The sequence below is a fragment of the Carcharodon carcharias genome, chromosome 36, assembly GCF_017639515.1.
Source record: "Carcharodon carcharias isolate sCarCar2 chromosome 36, sCarCar2.pri, whole genome shotgun sequence".
NCBI classification, from domain to species: domain Eukaryota; kingdom Metazoa; phylum Chordata; class Chondrichthyes; order Lamniformes; family Lamnidae; genus Carcharodon; species Carcharodon carcharias.
This window is the reverse complement of record NC_054502.1, coordinates 2,057,702-2,076,610: the sequence shown is the minus strand read 5'-3', so window position 1 is coordinate 2,076,610 and position 18,909 is coordinate 2,057,702. Positions and strand designations below refer to the sequence as shown.

General features: G+C 46.5%; 1 protein-coding gene across 6 annotated transcripts in view; it reads right to left on the bottom strand.

The window, feature by feature from the left end:
* Positions 1-236: 236 nt before the first annotated feature.
* chtopa (chromatin target of PRMT1a) overlaps positions 237-18,909 on the bottom strand; it is a 97,272-nt gene continuing 78,599 nt past the window's right edge. For all 6 annotated transcript variants that reach the window (XM_041179750.1, XM_041179751.1, XM_041179755.1 and 3 more), the window contains 2 exons: positions 10,064-10,186; positions 237-2,873 (listed from right to left, as the gene is read on the bottom strand). In XM_041179750.1, the coding sequence (XP_041035684.1) occupies positions 2,668-2,873; positions 10,064-10,186 (329 nt within the window). In that variant the 3' untranslated portion in view covers positions 237-2,667. The remainder of the gene's footprint in view (positions 2,874-10,063; positions 10,187-18,909) is intronic.

The window sequence follows — 18,909 nt, the reverse complement described above, 5'->3', positions numbered from 1 at the left end:
GGTGTGTGAAAGGTTAGCAGGAATGCAAAGTTTATTCTACAACATAATCTTATTGAACGGTGGAGCAAACTTGAGTGGTCTACTCCTAATATGTATGTTCGAATGTATATGTTGTGCCAGGTCATTTGTGAATGTTGTTCCAAGTAAATGATCTGTTATTAATAGATTTGTGTTCATTGTGACCTGGCTAGACTCAGGATCCAATATCATAAATTTAACCATTTCTTACCCTTGGGTGTATTACAGTATTTATTTACAAAGGGCATGGATACCCTTTACATCACATGATAATAAATGGGTTAAAAGTATATTCCTTTCACATTGTAACAAATATTTTACAAATGCAATTAACTGTTGAATGAAAATTTAGTCCACAGGATATAGGTACAGACTCTAACTGGCTCCAATTAACCTGAGGCAGAGCTCCTGCTTCTGACCATCCCACAGCTGTAGCAGAAAAGGCACATGCAGACATCAGGTAACTTAGGTGTTAAACCCTCCACAGTTAAATATCTAACCACCACACAGCTGCTTGCCAGTCCCATGATTATTCTCTCCTTTCCATGTAGCTAAAGAACAAACAACATGAACAAATTGAAAAGTAAATTACTGCCACTGCCAGAAATCTAAAATAAAAACAGAAAATGCTGGAAACACCCAGGTCTGGCAGCATCTGTGGGGCAAGAAACTGAACATTTCAGGTCAGCAACCTTTCATCAGAATATGCAGAAATAGGTCTGTTCAGTAACTCCAAGGCGACACTCACAGGAGCTGGTCCCTTCACTAATGCAGCAAGAGAAAACACCAAACTATTTACGTAGTAACAAACCTAAGAGAATAGATTCAAGCTGCGATGCCGGAAGATGTCCTGTGCTGCGCAAGTCCCTTTTCGACAAAAAGCTGCAACAAAAAAAATCTTTTTTCAACAAGACTGAAGTTCTCTACTACCAAACGACTATCTATCTTCTTACTTCTGCTGCTACCACCTATATTTGGAACAACTTGATCTCAGTAACAACTGGCAGATCAAATAAGGACTCATTGCCTGCTGTGCCAAGTTAGCAAATTTCAATTTGGCAGAAATGAAGGCAATATAATCAGCCTCAGTGCCTCTAGGTTTACAAGATAGCAGCTTAATAATGAGCAATACATTGATCCACAAAAGTAACTGACTTTCACACACCGCAGAAACCAGGGAACTTGGGAGGCATGGGCTTATGGTACCAGGTGGTGCACCAAAATGTGCCCTTATGAAACTTTCTCAAAGGGTACGATGTATGTACATCCAATGCGATTTGCCCAAATTGGCCTAAAATTTTGACCTGGTGTTCAATTAGAGGGTTCAATCCTCAAAACACCTTAAATTAGCTTCAATCCATGCCTGCATTTATGCATCAAGCAAATACAAACCTGTTCCTTACCTGCATTATTTGAACAAATGACATCATGTGACTGTGACAAAGGTAACTTTCCCTCCTCACCCTTTTGACCCGTCTGCAGAATTTGACACCCACATCATCTTCCTCCAATGCCTCTCCCATCCTCCCCTTTTAAAATTCTTAAACCACTCCTATCTTGCCAACTGGACAGAACTCCTGCAATTCGCTGCTTATATTCCTTCAACACAATTGATGCAAGGACTGTACATCAGTGAACAAAATGCAGCCAGTTGTCCAGCTTTCCTCCTAAGAGTTACCTGTAGTTGAAGGATGCAGTGATGAATAAAGGTGAATAAGCAGCACCCAAGTGGGACACACACACACAAAACACCCCAGAGATGGGATCTGGGACAAGCCCAGAATGCTGTGTCGGAGAGGTGGGGCTGTGGAGTAGGGCTGGGCAGTCCTGGAAAGCTGTATCTGGATGCGAAACTGGGTTTTCTCAGAATGATGTAGGTGGGGACAGGAAGATGGGCATTTCTGGAATGCTGTGCCGGTAGGTGAAGCTGGGAATTCGGTGTCACGGGTGGGGTGAGATATGATCAATGGAATACTTGGCTTCAGTAGGACACCAGTGACATCTAATGGAGAATGTTTAGCAAAAACTGCACAATGTCATCACAGTACACCTCAGGCACACCAGATGGACACTCCATTTTCATTCCTGAAAACTAGACCGAGGAGCCTAACAAGATTGAGAAGGTTATCCGTCCGTCTGCTTAAATTACCACAACCTACTGCCCAAAGACAGGGGTGAGGTGAAAGAAAAACAAACACATTAAGACTGCAGCAGAAAAAACAACAGCAGATCTTTAGAACTCTAAAATTTTATGATAAACAGATTCTGCCACAAAGTGGCAGAACGTTAATGCAGTCTCCACTCTAAAAACAAGGGACGGGAAGGTTTTAACACAGTAAAAACAACCTTTGAAACTACAATATCCTCAGTCTCTAAGGAAAGAGAATAAACTTTATACAGTGGCATGATGATTACACAATTGAAAAGAACAGAGGGGTTTCCAAACAGAACCATGAACTTCTCAAAATGTAAAAACGTCAAAGGAAAGGAATTAAAAAGCAAAACCTTTGACATCCGACCATTTGTCAGTTCAAATACAGCTTATATGTTTCCCGAAAAGTCTTCTTTCGTTTCCTGTATAGTTTCGCTAGATTTGCGATTCAAGTTCGGATACTATCAGTAAAACTAGCATCTCCCATACAAATGGTGCTAATCATTTGCTTCGCCATCTGCTTGTGCCATGTAAGCATCAAGCTCAGCATCAAGGTGACCCTTCGTTTTCGACATGTACGCATCCAGTTGATTGTCCAGCTGCTCTCGGGTCAGTGGGGGACGGGTTGCTCCTCTTCCTCGCCCCCGACCCCTGCCTCGACTTGGGAAACCACCTCTACCACGACCCACTATTCCTCCACGACCTGAAACACAGATAGGTAAGAAAGCAAGTTGTGAAGAGGACACAAAGAGCCTGCAAAGAGATATCGATAGGTCAAGTGAGTGGGCAAACATCCGGCAGATACAGCATATAATGTGGGAAACTTGAGAATGCCCACTTTGGCATGGAGAATAGAATATTATTTAAATGGAGAGACTGCAGAATGCTGCTGTGTAGAGAGATCTGGGTGTCCTTGTACATGAAGCACAAAAAATAGCATACCAGTACAGGAAGTAATTAGGAAGGCAAATGGGATGTTGGCCTTTATTGTAAAGGGGCAGAGTATAAAAGTAGGGAATTCTAGCTACAATTGTACAGCGCATTGGTGAGACCGCACCTGGAGTGCTGTGTAGTTTTGGGTCTCCTTACTTAAGGAGGTACACTTGCATGAGAAGCAGTTCAGAGGTGGTTCACCAGGCAGATTCCTGGCATGAGGAGTTTGTCTTATGAGGAAAGGTTGAGCAGGTTGGGCCTGTACTCAGAGTTTCGAAGGATGGTGATCTTATTGAAACATAAGATTCCGAGGAAGCTTGACAGGGCAGATGCTGAGAGGATGTCTCCTCCCACGGAAGAATCTAGAACTAGAGAACAGAGTTTAAAATTAAGGGATCCCAGAGATAAGGGGAATTTTTTTTCTCTCAAAAAGTTGTTAGTGTTTCTAGTTCTCTTCCCCAGCAAATAGTGGAGGCTGGGCCAATGAATATATTTAGCTCTGAGTTAGACAGATTTTTGATTTGATAAGGAAATTGAGGATTATGCAGGGCAGGAAGGAAAATGGACTTAAGGCCACAATCAGATCAACCCTGATCTTATTGAATGATGGAGAAGGTCTGATGGACCGAATAACCTACTCGGCCCCTAATTCGTATGATCTTATGACTAGGGCACAATCAAGTGAATCATCATTTGTTTGGTGAGACTTTATGTTGGTGCTTTGTGTAAGCCCTACACACCAAAAGTTTCAGGTAAAAATCCAGGGCCTGTATCTCAACCAAGGTTAGGAATGGGGCTACAATTATCATTGGCATCATTATCATCACTGCGAATGGAAGGCAGAATCAGGTAGGAGTATGGCTCCTGATCACTATCCAAAGATTCTTGCTGGAAAGGGACTTCTGCAGACCTGAATCCTACCATGGCATATGCTGGAATTTGAATTCAATAAAAATCTGGAATTAAAAGTCTAATGACCACAAAACCATTGTCGATTGTCATAAAAACCAATCTTGTTCACTAATGTCCTTTAGGGAAGGAAATCTACCATCCTTACCTGGTCTGGCCTACATGTGACTCCAGACCCACATCAATGTGGTTGACTTTTAAACGCCCTCTGAAATAGCCTAGCAAGCCAATTGGCAAACCGCTACAAAGTCACCAAAAAAGGAATGAAAACGGATGAATTGCCCGACATCGACATGGCACCGGAAATGACAAAGGTAATCGCAGCCCTGTCCACCCTGCAAAGTCCTCCTTACTAAAATTTCTGGGAGCGAGTGCCAAAATTGGGAGAGCTGTCTCACAGACTAGTCAAGCAACATCCTGACATAGTCATCCTCACAGAATCATATCTTAAAGATAATGCCCTAGGCTCCACCATCACCATCCCTGGGTATGTCCTGTCCCACCAGGACAGACCCAGCAGAGGTGGGGGCACAGTGGTATACAGTCGGGAGAGAGTTGCCCTGGGAGTCCTCAACATTGACTCCGGACCCCATGAAGTCTCATGGTATCAGGTCAAACGTGGGCAAGGAAACCTCCTGCTGATTACCATGTACCGCCCTCCCTCAGCTGATGAATAATGCTCCCCCATGTTGAACACCACTTGGAGGGAGCACTGTGGATGGCAAGGGGGCAGAATGTACTCTGGGTGGGGGACTTCAATGTCCATCACCAAGAGTGGCTCAGTACCACCACTACAGACCGAGCTGGCCGAGTCCTAAAGGACATAGCTGCTTGACTGGGTCTGCGGCAGGTAGTGAGGGAACCAAGAGGGAAAAACATACTTGACTTCCTCCTCATCAAACTGCCTACCACAGACGTATCTGTCCATGTCAGTATCAGTAGGAGTGACCGTCATACAGTTGTCGTGGAGACGAAGTCCCACCTTCACATTGAGGATTCTCTTCATCGTGTTGTGTGGCACTACCACTGTGCTAAATGGGATAAATTTCGAACAGATCTAGCAACTCAAGCCTGGGCATCCATGAGGCGCTGTGGGCCATCAGCAGCAGCAGGATTGTACTCACACACAATCTATAACTTCATGGCCTGGCATATCCCCTGCTTTACCATTACCATCAAGCCAGGGGATCAACCATGGTTCAATGAAGAGTGCAGGAGGGCATGCCAGGAGCAGCACCAGGCATACCTAAACATGAGATGTTAACCTGGTGAAGCTATAACACAGGATTACTTGTGTGCCAAACAGCATAAGCAGAGAGTGATAGACAGAGCTAAGCGATCTCACAACCAACGAATCAGATCCAAGCTCTGCAGTCCTGCTGTATCCAATCGTGAATGGTGGTGGACAATTAAACAACTCACTGGAGGAGGAGGCTCCACAAATATCCCCATCCTCAATGATGGAGGAGCCCAGCACATCAGTGCAAAAGATAAGGCTGAAGTATTCGCAACGATCTTCAGCCAGAAGTGCCGACTGGATGATCCATCTTGGCATCCTCCGGAGGTCCCCAGCATCACAGATGCCAGTTTTCAGCCAATTCGATTCACTCCACGTGATTTCAAGAAACGCTGAAGGCACAGGATACTGCAAAGGTGACAGGCCCTGACAATATTCCAGCAATAGCACTGAAGACTTGTGCTCCAGAACTTGCCACGCCCCTAGCCAAGCTGTTTCAGTACAGCTACAACACTGGCATCTACTTGGCTATGTGGAAAATTGCCCAGGTCTGTCTGTACACAAAAAGCAGGACAAATCCAACCCGGCCAATTACCACCCCATCAGTCTACTCTCAGTCATCAGTAAAGTAATGGAAGGGATCATCAACAGGGCTATCAATTGGCAACTGCTTAGCAATAACCTGCTCACTGACACCCAGTTTGGGTTCCACCAGGGCCACTCAGCTCCTGACCACATTACAGCCTTGGTTCAAACATGGACAACAGAGCTGAACTCCCGAGGTGAGGTGAGTGTGACAGTCCTTGATATCAAGGCCACACGTGACAGAGTGTGGCATCAAGGAGCCCCAGCAAAACTGGAGTCAATGGGAATCAGGGGGAAAACTCTCCGCTGGTCGGAGTCATACTGAGCCCAAAGGAAGATGGTTGTGGTTGTTGGAGGTCAGTTATCTCAGCTCCAGGACATCACTGCAGGAGTTCCTCAGGGTAGTGCCCTCGGCCCAACCATCTTCAGCTGCTTCATCAATGACCTTCCTTCCATCATAAGGTCAGAAGTTGGGATGTTCAGCATCATGCTTGACTCCTGTCCAAATGCAGCAAGACCTGGACAATATCCAGGCTTGGACTGACAAGTGGCAAGTAACATTCGCACAACACAAGGGTCAAGCAATGACCATCTTGTTCCATCTCCAACAAGAGAGAATCCAACCATCGCCCCTTGACATTCAATGGCATTAGCAGCAATGAATCCCCCGCTATCAACAGGTCAGAGGTTAGGAACCGTGCGATGAGTAACCCACCTCCTGACTCCCCAAAGCCTATCCACCATCTACGAGGCACAAGTCAGGAGTGTGATGGAATACTCCCCACTTGCCTGGATGAATGCAGCTCCCACAACACTGAAGTCGCTGGACACCATCCAGTACAAAGCAGCCCGCTTGATTGGCAACACATCCACAAACATTCACTCCCTCCACTACCGACGCCCAGTAGCAGCAGTGTGCACCATCTGTAAAATGCACTAGGAATTCACCAAGGCTCCTTCGACAGCATCTTCCAAACACACGACCATTACCATCTAGAAGGACAAGAGCAGCAGGTACACAGGAACACCACCACCTGGATGTTCCCCTCCAAGTCTCTCACCATCCTGACTTGGAAATATATCAGCTGTTCCTTCACTGTCACTGGGTCAAAATCCTGGAGTCCCTCCCTAACAGCGCTGTGGGTGTACCTACACCACATGGACTGTAGTGGTTCAAGAAGGCAGCTCACCACCACCTTCTCAAGGGCAACTAGGGATGGGTAATAAATGCTGGCCCAGCCAGCAAAGCTCATACCCTGTGAATGAATAATAAAAAAAAAGCAAAGATAGGGCCTGGATTGGCTTTGATACCTGCCCTTCTCCAGTTTGAATAGCTTGCCAGCACACATTGCTGCACAAATTAAGAATTGAAAAAGTGAAAAATACCCTGCACCAGCATAGAAATCCATGGAAACAGGCCATTCAGCCCAACTAGCCTGTACTGGTATTTAGCAAGCACATTAGCAAATTGTCTTCTTCACATCATGTTTGTAACTCTTCAAACACATATCCTTTCAACCATCTACCAGTGCACTTGAAAGTTGCTGCCTCAACCACTAATCAAGGTAGCGAATTCCATAGCCTCACAATTGTCTAAAGTGTGTGTATTCTAAATCTCTTGTATTTAATCTTGTATCTATGGTAATTCGCTCAGATATTTGGATCAGTTTGGTTCTAACTTACTTCATCATTTCATAAGCTTAAAATTCATTCTTGAGATGCATGTATCACTGGCAAGGCTAGCATTTACTACCCATTTTCAGCTGCACTCGAGAAAGCCATCTTCTTGAACGGCTGCAGTGCATGGTTTAATGGTGCTTCACAGTGCCAACAGGCAGTGTGTTCCAGAATGTTGACCCATTATTGAAGGAATGTCAATAAATGTCTAGGTCAGGATGGTGTGCCTCCTGAAAGGAACTTAAAGGTGATGATTTTCTCATGCTCATTCTGCCCTTGCCTTTTTAGGTGATGAAGGTCATGGGTTTCAGAAATGCTGCATCAACACCTCTGGCAGAAGGTGGTCACAAACACTTTAGCCTTGGTAATTGCATTCATATGCTAGGCTCAATCATCATTGAAAACGGACATGCTCATTCAGATGACTTCTCCTGTTAGTAGTTTAATTGCTCACCACCATGACAGGGTTGCAAAGCTTTGACCTGATCAATTGTGGGATTGTTTTATTCTGATTATACAATGCCTTCTCTATTAAGGATACATGCAGTCCTGTACATCAATACTGCTCTGAAATTATTTTGAATCAGTCTTCAGAGGTTAGGATGAGGATAATGCACCTGACATTGTAGGGAAAATATTAATCAAGGAAGGACTGGAGCACTATAAAAGGTTAACGTAAGCAAGAAAATAATATTGAAAAAAATAATGGCACTAACGACTGATAAATCCCTAGCACCTGAAAACTGGCACTGCAGGGCCTTAAAGAAACTAGGCGAAGGAATTACAACTGCTTTAGCCAATACTTTTCAAAGCTCTCGAATCAGGAATGACCCCTTTAGTTGGTAAATTGCCAATGTAACTATTGTTTAAGAGGGACGAGAAAAAAACCACAAATAGATATTAAGTCTAACAGCTGTTGTGGGCAAGTTATTAGAATCTATAACTTAGGACAGGGTGACTGAGCACTTAAGAAGAATTTGAGTGGATCAGGGGAAATAACCTGAATTTGTAAATGCTAGGTCATGATAATGGACTTAATTGAATTTTGAGGAGGTAACTAAAGCAGTGAACAGAGGAGAGGAATGTACATGGGATATGCTTTAAATTGGCTTTGATAAGGATACACACAAGAAACTTAAAATCAAAGTTCTGTGCTGGGGCCTCAACTATTCACAACATTTATTAATGACAAGATAACAGATAGCCATTTATCCAAGTTTATAGATGACTGTATAGTAAGTAGCAGAAACAGAGCATAAAATTACAGACACAAAGACTAAGCAAGTGGGCAAAACCGCAGTAGATAGATCTCAATGGAAGCAAGTGTGAGGTCATCCATTCTGGACAAAAACGAAGGAATTTTGGCTAGGAACAGCGGAGGTCCAAAGGGATCTAAGGGGCCCTTAACATAGCTCACTAAAATGTAATTAAGAGGCTAATGGAATTTCAGTCTTTATAACTAGGGGGCTATATTATAAAGGGAAGGAAGTTTTGCTACAGCTATGCAAAGCCCTGGTTAGATCACACTGGGCTGTGTACAATTCTGGACTCTACATCATAAAGGATATACTGGCCCTGGAAGGAATGCAGTGTAGATTCACTAAAATGTTACCAGGGCTCAAAGGAGAAGAAATTACATGCGCTTGGCTTATGTTCCATGGAATACAGGGTGACCTATATAGGATATAGGTTACAGGGCAATTTGATCAAGGTTTTTAGGATTTTGAAAGCAACATATAGGGTAGAGAGAGAAACATTTTCTGCTGATGGGGGGAATCAACTTTAAAATCAAAGTCAAGCAATTCAGGAGATAAGTTAGGAAACACCATGCATAGGGTGATAGAAGCGTGGAACTCTTTCTCACTAAGAACAATAAATGCTAGCTCTATTAATAATTTTGAATCAGGGAAAGATGCACTTTTGCTAGCCAAAGGTATAAAAGGATAAGGAGTGAAGGCAGGTGATGGAGTTAGGACACAGATCTGGCATGGTCTAACTGATTGGAGAAATAGATTCAAGCTGAATTGCCTCCTGTTCCCATGTAAATAGTAATTTAATCTTAAGACTAAAATTTTCCTTATTGCAGATGTTAACTGACCTGTAGTTAATCACATTCGCTCTGTCATCCTTTCTAAAAATGGATATCACATTCTATCCAGTCCCCCTCTGCAATATCTTTCACTTTAGTAAAGACTAACTTGCTCCTTATGAAATCTCTGCCCCATCTTCTGACAATCCACAAGAACTCAACATCTCTCTCCAATCACCCTCCGACATGCTGTGGCCTCTGCTGATCCAATACATGCTCCTATTATGCAGCGAGACCCTGTTCAGCCTCCTTCATCCAACAGGACAAAACGTTTTGCTGCTTCACTCCAGTGTGTTGAATTAGAACATTAGGGATTCTCCTCTGATTCCCAGGTCAGCATACACTACCCTATAGCTACTCTGGTGTGTAATAGGTTGAGTCATTGCTGAAATTCAAGACAAATGTTTGAGAAGGTGAACAGTCAGGAACATGACGTATCCACTGGGTCAGTGGTAGCACTAACCTCTGCCACTGATCCCTCCTCGCCCAGGTGGGCCCCCTCGGCTCAGGCCTCCTCGGCCTCTCATTCCACCTCGTTTCAGTCCCAATCGTGGAACTCCACCACGTCCTCGGTTTGGACTCTGACCTAAGGAAAACAAATACATACATTAGATTAAAGCTGCTCTGTGCTCCACTTTATAGCTACTTGCTTCAGGGAGGCTGAAATTTGACTAAAGAGCGCCAAAGGAGCCACCATAAAAGTGCTGGTGGCATAAGATTAAAAAAGATGAAAGGTAAGACCCTGAAAAACCCTAGAGCTGGGGAGCGTAGCCAAATAATACAGATGTTCTTTTAGAAACAATTACAGCATGCCAAGCAGAACAAAGGGGCAAGGATCACTGTCACCACAGAGGGAGGGGGACGGCAGGGAGAAAAGAGAACGGTACATAAATAATGAGCCACACTCAGTGTACCACAAGATGATGAGGGTAGGATACAAAACGTTACCAGCTGCCCTCTTCCCAGGCCTTGTAAATGTTAAACAAAAACAGGATGTCAGAGCCCCAAGTTGAAGTGAAGCACAAGAATCTTAGAATACACTTGAACATTCCTGTGAATAGTCTGGTCTCCATTTTACAAAAATAACATAAGTACTAGAGGAGGTGCAAAAAAGATTTACTATACAATGATGTGATAGAATCATCAAAATTATGAAAGGATTTGATAGGGTAGATATAGAGATGTTTCCACTTGGGGAGACAAAACTAGGGATCATATAAGGTAAGCATCCATGAAACCATGAGGGAACTCAGGAGAAACTTCTTTATCCAGGGAGTGGTGAGAATGTAGAACTCATTGCCACAAGGTATAATTGAAATGAATAGCAGTTACATTTCAGGGGAAAGCTACTCTGCCTATGATGGAGAAAGGAATAGAATGATCTGTTAATGAGGTTAGATGGAGGAGGCTTGTGTGTGGGACATAAGCACAGAATGGGGCTGTTAGGCTGAAGACGTGTTTGTGCTGTAATTATCATGTACTACTATGCAAAAGCAGATGGGAAGTCTGGGCTGGTTCCTCAGGCAATGCAGGTAGAGTCCCTCATGAAACTGGATCTACTTTTCCTCCCCATCAGGAGATATATTAAGCCTGGTTGAGGGCCAACAAGTGCAGGGCAGCCATATGTTTACTACTGCTTTACATCAATGCTCACTTTATTGATTTTCACTCCCTTCCTAAATGTCCTGGGTTGCTTCTGTTCTTAGAATGATTGTATGCTGCAGGCCTCTCTCCAGCTCCCATTCCCAATGCATACATCTGTTAAGCCCTGGCAGCAGACACCAACAAGCTGACACAGGCAAGGGAAAGCCCTCTGCTTTCAGTCAGACAGACTGTGGTTAATGAGCCACAGGAGACTGGACTTCTGTTCCATTTGAGTTTGGCTTCACTTACTTCCAGTCATTATAAGAATGCTTCACTCAGCTTTACCTCAAACTTTGCCACCTCTAAAATTCTGAAACTACAAAGCTCTAGTATGGCAAACAGGTCCTCTTCTCCATAAGTTCCCCTTATCCCCCCCACCCACCACTTTCCTGACTCCCACTAGTCACAGCCCATTACCTCCTACAAGCACAAGCCATTGCACTGGGCACCATTTCACTCCACTAACCACACACTGTTAAACTCTCTCACACATATTCATTGGCATACAGTACGATTTAACAACATCCCAAGCCTATCCCCCTCCACCGACCAACTATCCTGATTGCCTTCCCCCAAGACCTACCTACTGCCCTGGTTGCCTAGCCTCTAGTCCCTGTCTACCTCTAAGCTGCTTTGCTTCTTTAGATTCACTCATTATAGAGATCACTCACACCCTAATAAACATTATTACCTGTAAAACAAACTACAAAGCTGATTACTCAGAAGCCTGGACCAGTAATGGCAGTTCACAATCAGCTGCCTTCATTGCCCACAGTCTCGTGCTAATATAGAAGCCCTTAGTTCCAAATGCCTTCCAAAATCAATGTACTTGCACCCCAAGACTTGACATGAGTTATGTCAATTGTGAATCATGGCACCCCACAGATCAGAGAGTGAGTAATCAGCAAACATAAACAAGAAAGCATTGTATGGCTGCTGCTCTAAATGGTTTCCAAAGTAGCGTGTGCAAATGTGGATGAGATTTCACAACTGGGTATCAGTTTGCTGTTATACATCAGGAGAATCAGGCACCTAATCACCTAGAACACCAGTCCTTCCCTTTGAGATCTAGAATCAAATCTACACAAACCAACAGGGAAAAGGTTCCTCTCAAGCACCTCGAGAGGTAGGAAATAAAATTAATGAGGATCACAACCCAGTTCCTAACAGACAAAATCATAACAAATAACTATCACATTTACTCAGAGCAACCAAAATGGAGCCCCCTTAAGTGCTCTTCAATTTTGGTCAGTGAGAAGCTAAGCTACATAGTGCAGGGATGCTCCAGGTTCCAATCACAGACTATCTAGACTTAGCACAAGGCTGTGATCACTGGCCATGGTGCCCCTCAGCTAGGAAGGTCAACCACTGTGGCTATGTGAGCACGTAGTGGCAATGACCAAACATTCATCCTCAATGCTCACATTAAAAAAGACCAGGCGGACAAGCTAACAATGTGGAACTGCACCACAGCGATGAATTCCTGCCTTTGAGGAGAAACTAAAATAAAATAATTCGGTGTTACAGCACAGAAGAAACCCTTGCATCTTAAGTCTGTTCAAGTGTTTTTCTCCATGCACACGAGGCACAGCTGCTTCATTTCAAACCTTAACACAAAGTAGGATTGCAAATGGGACACCCTTGTTCAAAGGGGATGCAAGGATAAGCCCAGCAACTACAGGCCAGTCAGTTTAGCCTCAATGGTGGGGAAGTTTTTAGAAATAATAATTGGGGATAAAATTAATAGTTACTTGGGAAAATGTGGGTAAATTAAGAAAAGCCAGCACGGATTTAGGGCAAATTGTGGTTAACTAAGTTGTTTTGAGTTTTTTGATGAGGTAACAGAGGGTAGATGAGGACAATGAGGTTGATGCAGATGTACTTCCAAAAGGCATTTGATAAAGTGCCGCACAACATACTTGGAATAAACTTATGAGTGCGTGGAATAAAAAGGACAGCAGCAATATAGATACAAAACTGGTTGAATGGACAGGAAACAGTAGTGGTGAACAGTTGCCTTTCGGACTGGAGTAAAGTTCCCCAGGGGGTCTGTGATAGGACCCCTGCCCTTCTCGATCTATATTAATGGCTAGATTGGTGCACAGGACACAATTTCAAAATTTGTGGATGACACAAAACTTGGAAGTATAGTGAACTGACTTCAAAGGGACATGGGCAGGCTGGTAGAATGGGCAGACATGTGGCAGATGAAATTTAATGCAGACCAGTGTGAAATAATATATTTTGGTAGGAATAACAGGGAGAAACAATATATTATAAAAGTTACAATTCTAAAGGGGATGCAGGAGCAGAGGGACCTGGGTGCATATGTGCAGAAAACATTGAAGGTGACAGGACAGGTTGGGAGAGCAGTTAATAATGTATATGGGATTCTGGGTTTTATAAAAAAGTGCATGGACTACAAGAACAAGGAAGTTATGATAAATTTGTATAAAACTCTGGTTTGGTCTCAACTGGGGCAATGCATCCAGTTCTGGGCACCACACTTTAGGAGGAATGCAAGATACATAATAATAGCTCCAGTGATAAGGAACGCCACTTAGAGAAGACTGAGGAGAGATATGATAGAGGTATTCAAAGCCATAAGGAATCTGGTCAGAGTAGGTAGGGAGAAACTGTCCCTATTGGCAGTAGAATCAAGAACCGGAGGACCAACTTAACTGACCAAAAGAAAATGTTGACCTGAGGAAACCTTCCTTATGCGGCAAGTCGTTTGGATCTGGGATGCACTGCACGAGTGTGTGTGCTGGAGGCAGATTTCATTGCGGCATTCAAAAGATCTTTATCTGAAGAGAAGTTTGTAGGACTGTAGGAATAAAAGTAGGGCAGTGGCAATAGGTGCATTGCTCTTGCAGAGCCCGGCACAGACAACAGGGTGAACTGCCTACATCTGTGCGTATTCATTCCATGTTTAATTCTATCCCTATTCCTGATTTTTACATTCAAAATAATGTTAGGTATATTCCTTTCTCCAACAAGTCAGGCTCAGCATTTCAGTCTATCTCCACTAGTGTAAAAACTTCCAAGCTGGTGACCGACTAGTCAAACAATTCCAGAACCTCATCAAGTACCAGAACCCCTGCTCCAACACACCCCCTACACCAGCACCAGGTCCCGAAATCAAACACACCCCCTACACCAGCACCAGGTCCCGAAATCAAACACACCCCCTACACCAGCACCAGGTCCCGAAATCAAACACACCACCTACACACCAGCACCAGGTCCCGAAATCAAACACACCCCCTACACCAGCACCAGGTCCCGAAATCAAACACACCCCCTACACCAGCACCAGGTCCCGAAATCAAACACACCCCCTACACCAGCACCAGGTCCCGAAATCAAACACACCACCTACACCAGCATCAGGTCCCGAAATCAAACACACCACCGACACACCAGCACCAGGTCCCGAAATCAAACACACCCCCTACACCAGCACCAGGTCCCGAAATCAAACACACCCCCTACACCAGCACCAGGTCCCTTAGGCAACACACCTCCTACACCAGCACCAGGTCCCGAAATCAAACACACCCCCTACACCAGCACCAGGTCCCGAAATCAAAACACACCCCCTACACCAGCACCAGGTCCCGAAATCAAACACACCCCCTACACCAGCACCAGGTCCCGAAATCAAACACACCCCTACACCAGCACCAGGTCCCTTACACAAACACACCCCCTACACACCAGCACCAGGTCCCTTAGGCAACACACCCCCTACACCAGCACCAGGTCCCGAAATCAAACACACCCCCTACACCAGCACCAGGTCCCGAAATCAAACACACCCCCTACACCAGCACCAGGTCCCGAAATTAAACACACCCCCTACACCAGCACCAGGTCCCGAAATCAAACACACCCCCTACACCAGCACCAGGTCCCGAAATCAAACACACCCCCTACACCAGCACCAGGTCCCGAAATCAAACACACCCCCTACACCAGCACCAGATCCCGAAATCAAACACACCCCCTACACCAGCACCAGGTCCCGAAAACAAACACACCACCTACACACCAGCACCAGGTCCCTTACCCAAACACCCCCCCGACACACCAGCACCAGGTCCCTTACGCAAACACACCCCCTACACACCAGCACCAGGTCCCTTACGCAAACACACCCCCTACACACCAGCACCCTTACGCAAACACATATCCTACACACCAGCACCAGGTCCCTTAGGCAACACACCCTCCACACACCAGCACCAGGTCCCTTATGCAAACACATCCGCTACTCAGCAGCACCAGGTCTCTTACTCAAACACACCTCCTACAAACAGGCACCAGGTCTCTTAAACAAACACACACCCTACACACCAGCACCAGGTCGCTGATGCAAACACACCCCCTACACACCAGCACCAGGTTCCTTACGCAAACACAGCCCCAACACACTAGCACCAGGTCCCTTACGCAAACACACCCCCTACACACCAGCACCAGGTCCCTTATGTAAACACACCCCCGACACATCAGCACCAGGTCCCTTACGCAAAAACACACCCTACACACTAGCACCAGGTCCCTTACGCAAATACACCCCTACACACAAGCATCAGGTCCCCTACTCAAACACACCCACTACACACCAGCGCCATGTACCTTACGCAAACACACCCCCTACACACGAGCACCAGGTCACTTGGGCAACACACACTCTACACTCCAGCACCAGGTCCCTTACTCAAACACACCTCCTACACACCAGCACCAGATCCCTTACGCAAACACATCCCCAACACACCAGCACCTGGTCCCTTACACAAACACACCCCCTACAAACCAGCATCAGGTCCCTTACTCAAAAATACCCCCTACACACCAGTACCAGGTTCCTTACGCAAACACACCACCTACACACCAGCACCAGGTCCCTTACTCAAAAACACCATCCACAAACCAGCACCAGGTCCCTTAGGCAAACACACCACCTACACACCAGCACCAGGTCCCTTACGCAAACACACACCCTACAAACCAGCACCAGGTCCCTTATGCAAAAAAAGCCCCTATACACCAGCATCAGGTCCCTTAGGCAAACACACCCCCTACACACCAGCACCAGGTCCCTTACGCAAACACACCCCCTACACCAGCACCAGGTCACTTAGGCAACACACCCTCTACACTCCAGTACCAGGTCCCTTACTCAAACACACCCCCTACACACCAGCACCAGAACCCTTACTCAAACACACCCTCGACAAACCAGCACCAGGTCCCTTACGCAAACACACCCCCTACACACCAGCATCAGGTCCCTTAGGCAAACACACCCCCTACACACCAGCACCAGGTCCCTTACTCAAACACGCCCCCTACACACCAGCACCAGGTCCTTTACGCAAACACACCCCCTACACACCAGCACCAGGTCCCTTACGCAAACACACCCCCTACAAACCAGCACCAGGTCCCTTACGCAAACACACTGCCTACACAACAGCACCAGGTCCCTTACGCAAACACAGCCCCTACACACCAGCACCAGGTACCTTATGCAAAAAAAACCCCTATACACTAGCACCAGGACCCTTACGCTAACACACCCCCTACACACCAGCACCAGGTCCCTTACGCAAACACACCCCCTACACCAGCACCAGGTCACTTAGGCAACACACCCTCTACACTCCAGCGCCAGGTCCCTTACTCAAACACACCCCCTACACACCAGCACCAGAACCCTTACTCAAACACACCCTTGACAAACCAGCACCAGGTCCCTTAGGCAAACACACCCCCTACACACCAGCATCAGGTCCCTTACTCAAACACGCCCCCTACACAGCAGCACTAGGTCCCTTACGCAAACACACCCCCTACACACCAGCACCAGGTCCCTTACGCAAACACACACCCTACAAACCAGCACCAGGTCCCTTACGCAAACACACTCCCTACACAACAGCACCAGGTCCCTTACGCAAACACAGCCCCTACACACCAGCACCAGGTACCTTATGCAAAAAAAACCCCTATACACTAGCACCAGGACCCTTACGCAAACACACCCCCTACACACCAGCACCAGGTCCCTTACGCAAACACACCCCCTACACCAGCACCAGGTCACTTAGGCAACACACCCTCTACACTCCAGCACCAGGTCCCTTACTCAAACACACCCCCTACACACCAGCACCAGAACCCTTACTCAAACACACCCTCGACAAACCAGCACCAGGTCCCTTACGCAAACACACCCCCTACACACCAGCATCAGGTCCCTTAGGCAAACACACCCCCTACACACCAGCACCAGGTCCCTTACGCAAACACACCCCCTACACACCAGCACCAGGTCCCTTACGCAAACACACACCCTACACAACAGCACCAGGTCCCTTACGCAAACACACTCCCTACACAACAGCACCAGGTCCCTTACGCAAACACAGCCCCTACACACCAGCACCAGGTACCTTATGCAAAAAAAACCCCTATACACTAGCACCAGGACCCTTACGCAAACACACCCCCTACACACCAGCACCAGGTCCCTTACGCAAACACACCCCCTACACCAGCACCAGGTCACTTAGGCAACACACCCTCTACACTCCAGCACCAAGTCCCTTACTCAAACACACCCTCGACAAACCAGCACAAGGTCCCTTACGCAAACACACCCCCTACACACCAGCACCAGGTCCCTTACGCAAACACACCCCCTACACACCAGCACCAGGTCCCTTACGCAAACACACCCCCTACAAAACAGCATCAGGTCCCTTACTCAAAAACTCCCACTACACACCAACACCAGGTTCCTCACGCAAACACACCCCCTACACACCAGCACCAGGTCCCTTACTCAAAAACACCCTCCACAAACCAGCACCAGGTCCCTTAGGCAAACACACCACCTACACACCAGCACCAGGTCCCTTACGCAAACACACACCCTACAAACCAGCACCAGGTCCCTTACGCAAACACACCCCCTACACACGAGCACCAGGTCCCTTACGCAAACACACCCCCTACACACCAGCACCAGGTCCCTTCAGCGAAAACACACCCTATACACCAGCACCAGGTCCCTGATGCAAACACACCCCCTACACACCAGCACCAGGTCCTTTACTCAAACACACCCAATACACACCAGCACCAGGTCCCTTCCTCAAACACACGCTACACACCAGCACAATGTCCCTTACGCAAACACATCCCCAACACACCAGCACCTGGTCCCTTACACAAACACACCCCCTACAAACCAGCATCAGGTCCCTTACGCAAACACACCCCCTACAAACCAGCACCAGGTCCCTTACGCAAACACACTCCCTACACAACAGCACCAGGTCCCTTACGCAAACACAGCCCCTACACACCAGCACCAGGTACCTTATGCAAAAAAAACCCCTATACACTAGCACCAGGACCCTTACGCAAACACACCCCCTACACACCAGCACCAGGTCCCTTACGCAAACACACCCCCTACACCAGCACCAGGTCACTTAGGCAACACACCCTCTACACTCCAGCACCAGGTCCCTTACGCAAACACACCCCCTACACACCAGCATCAGGTCCCTTAGGCAAACACACCCCCTACACACCAGCACCAGGTCCCTTACTCAAACACGCCCCCTACACACCAGCACCAGG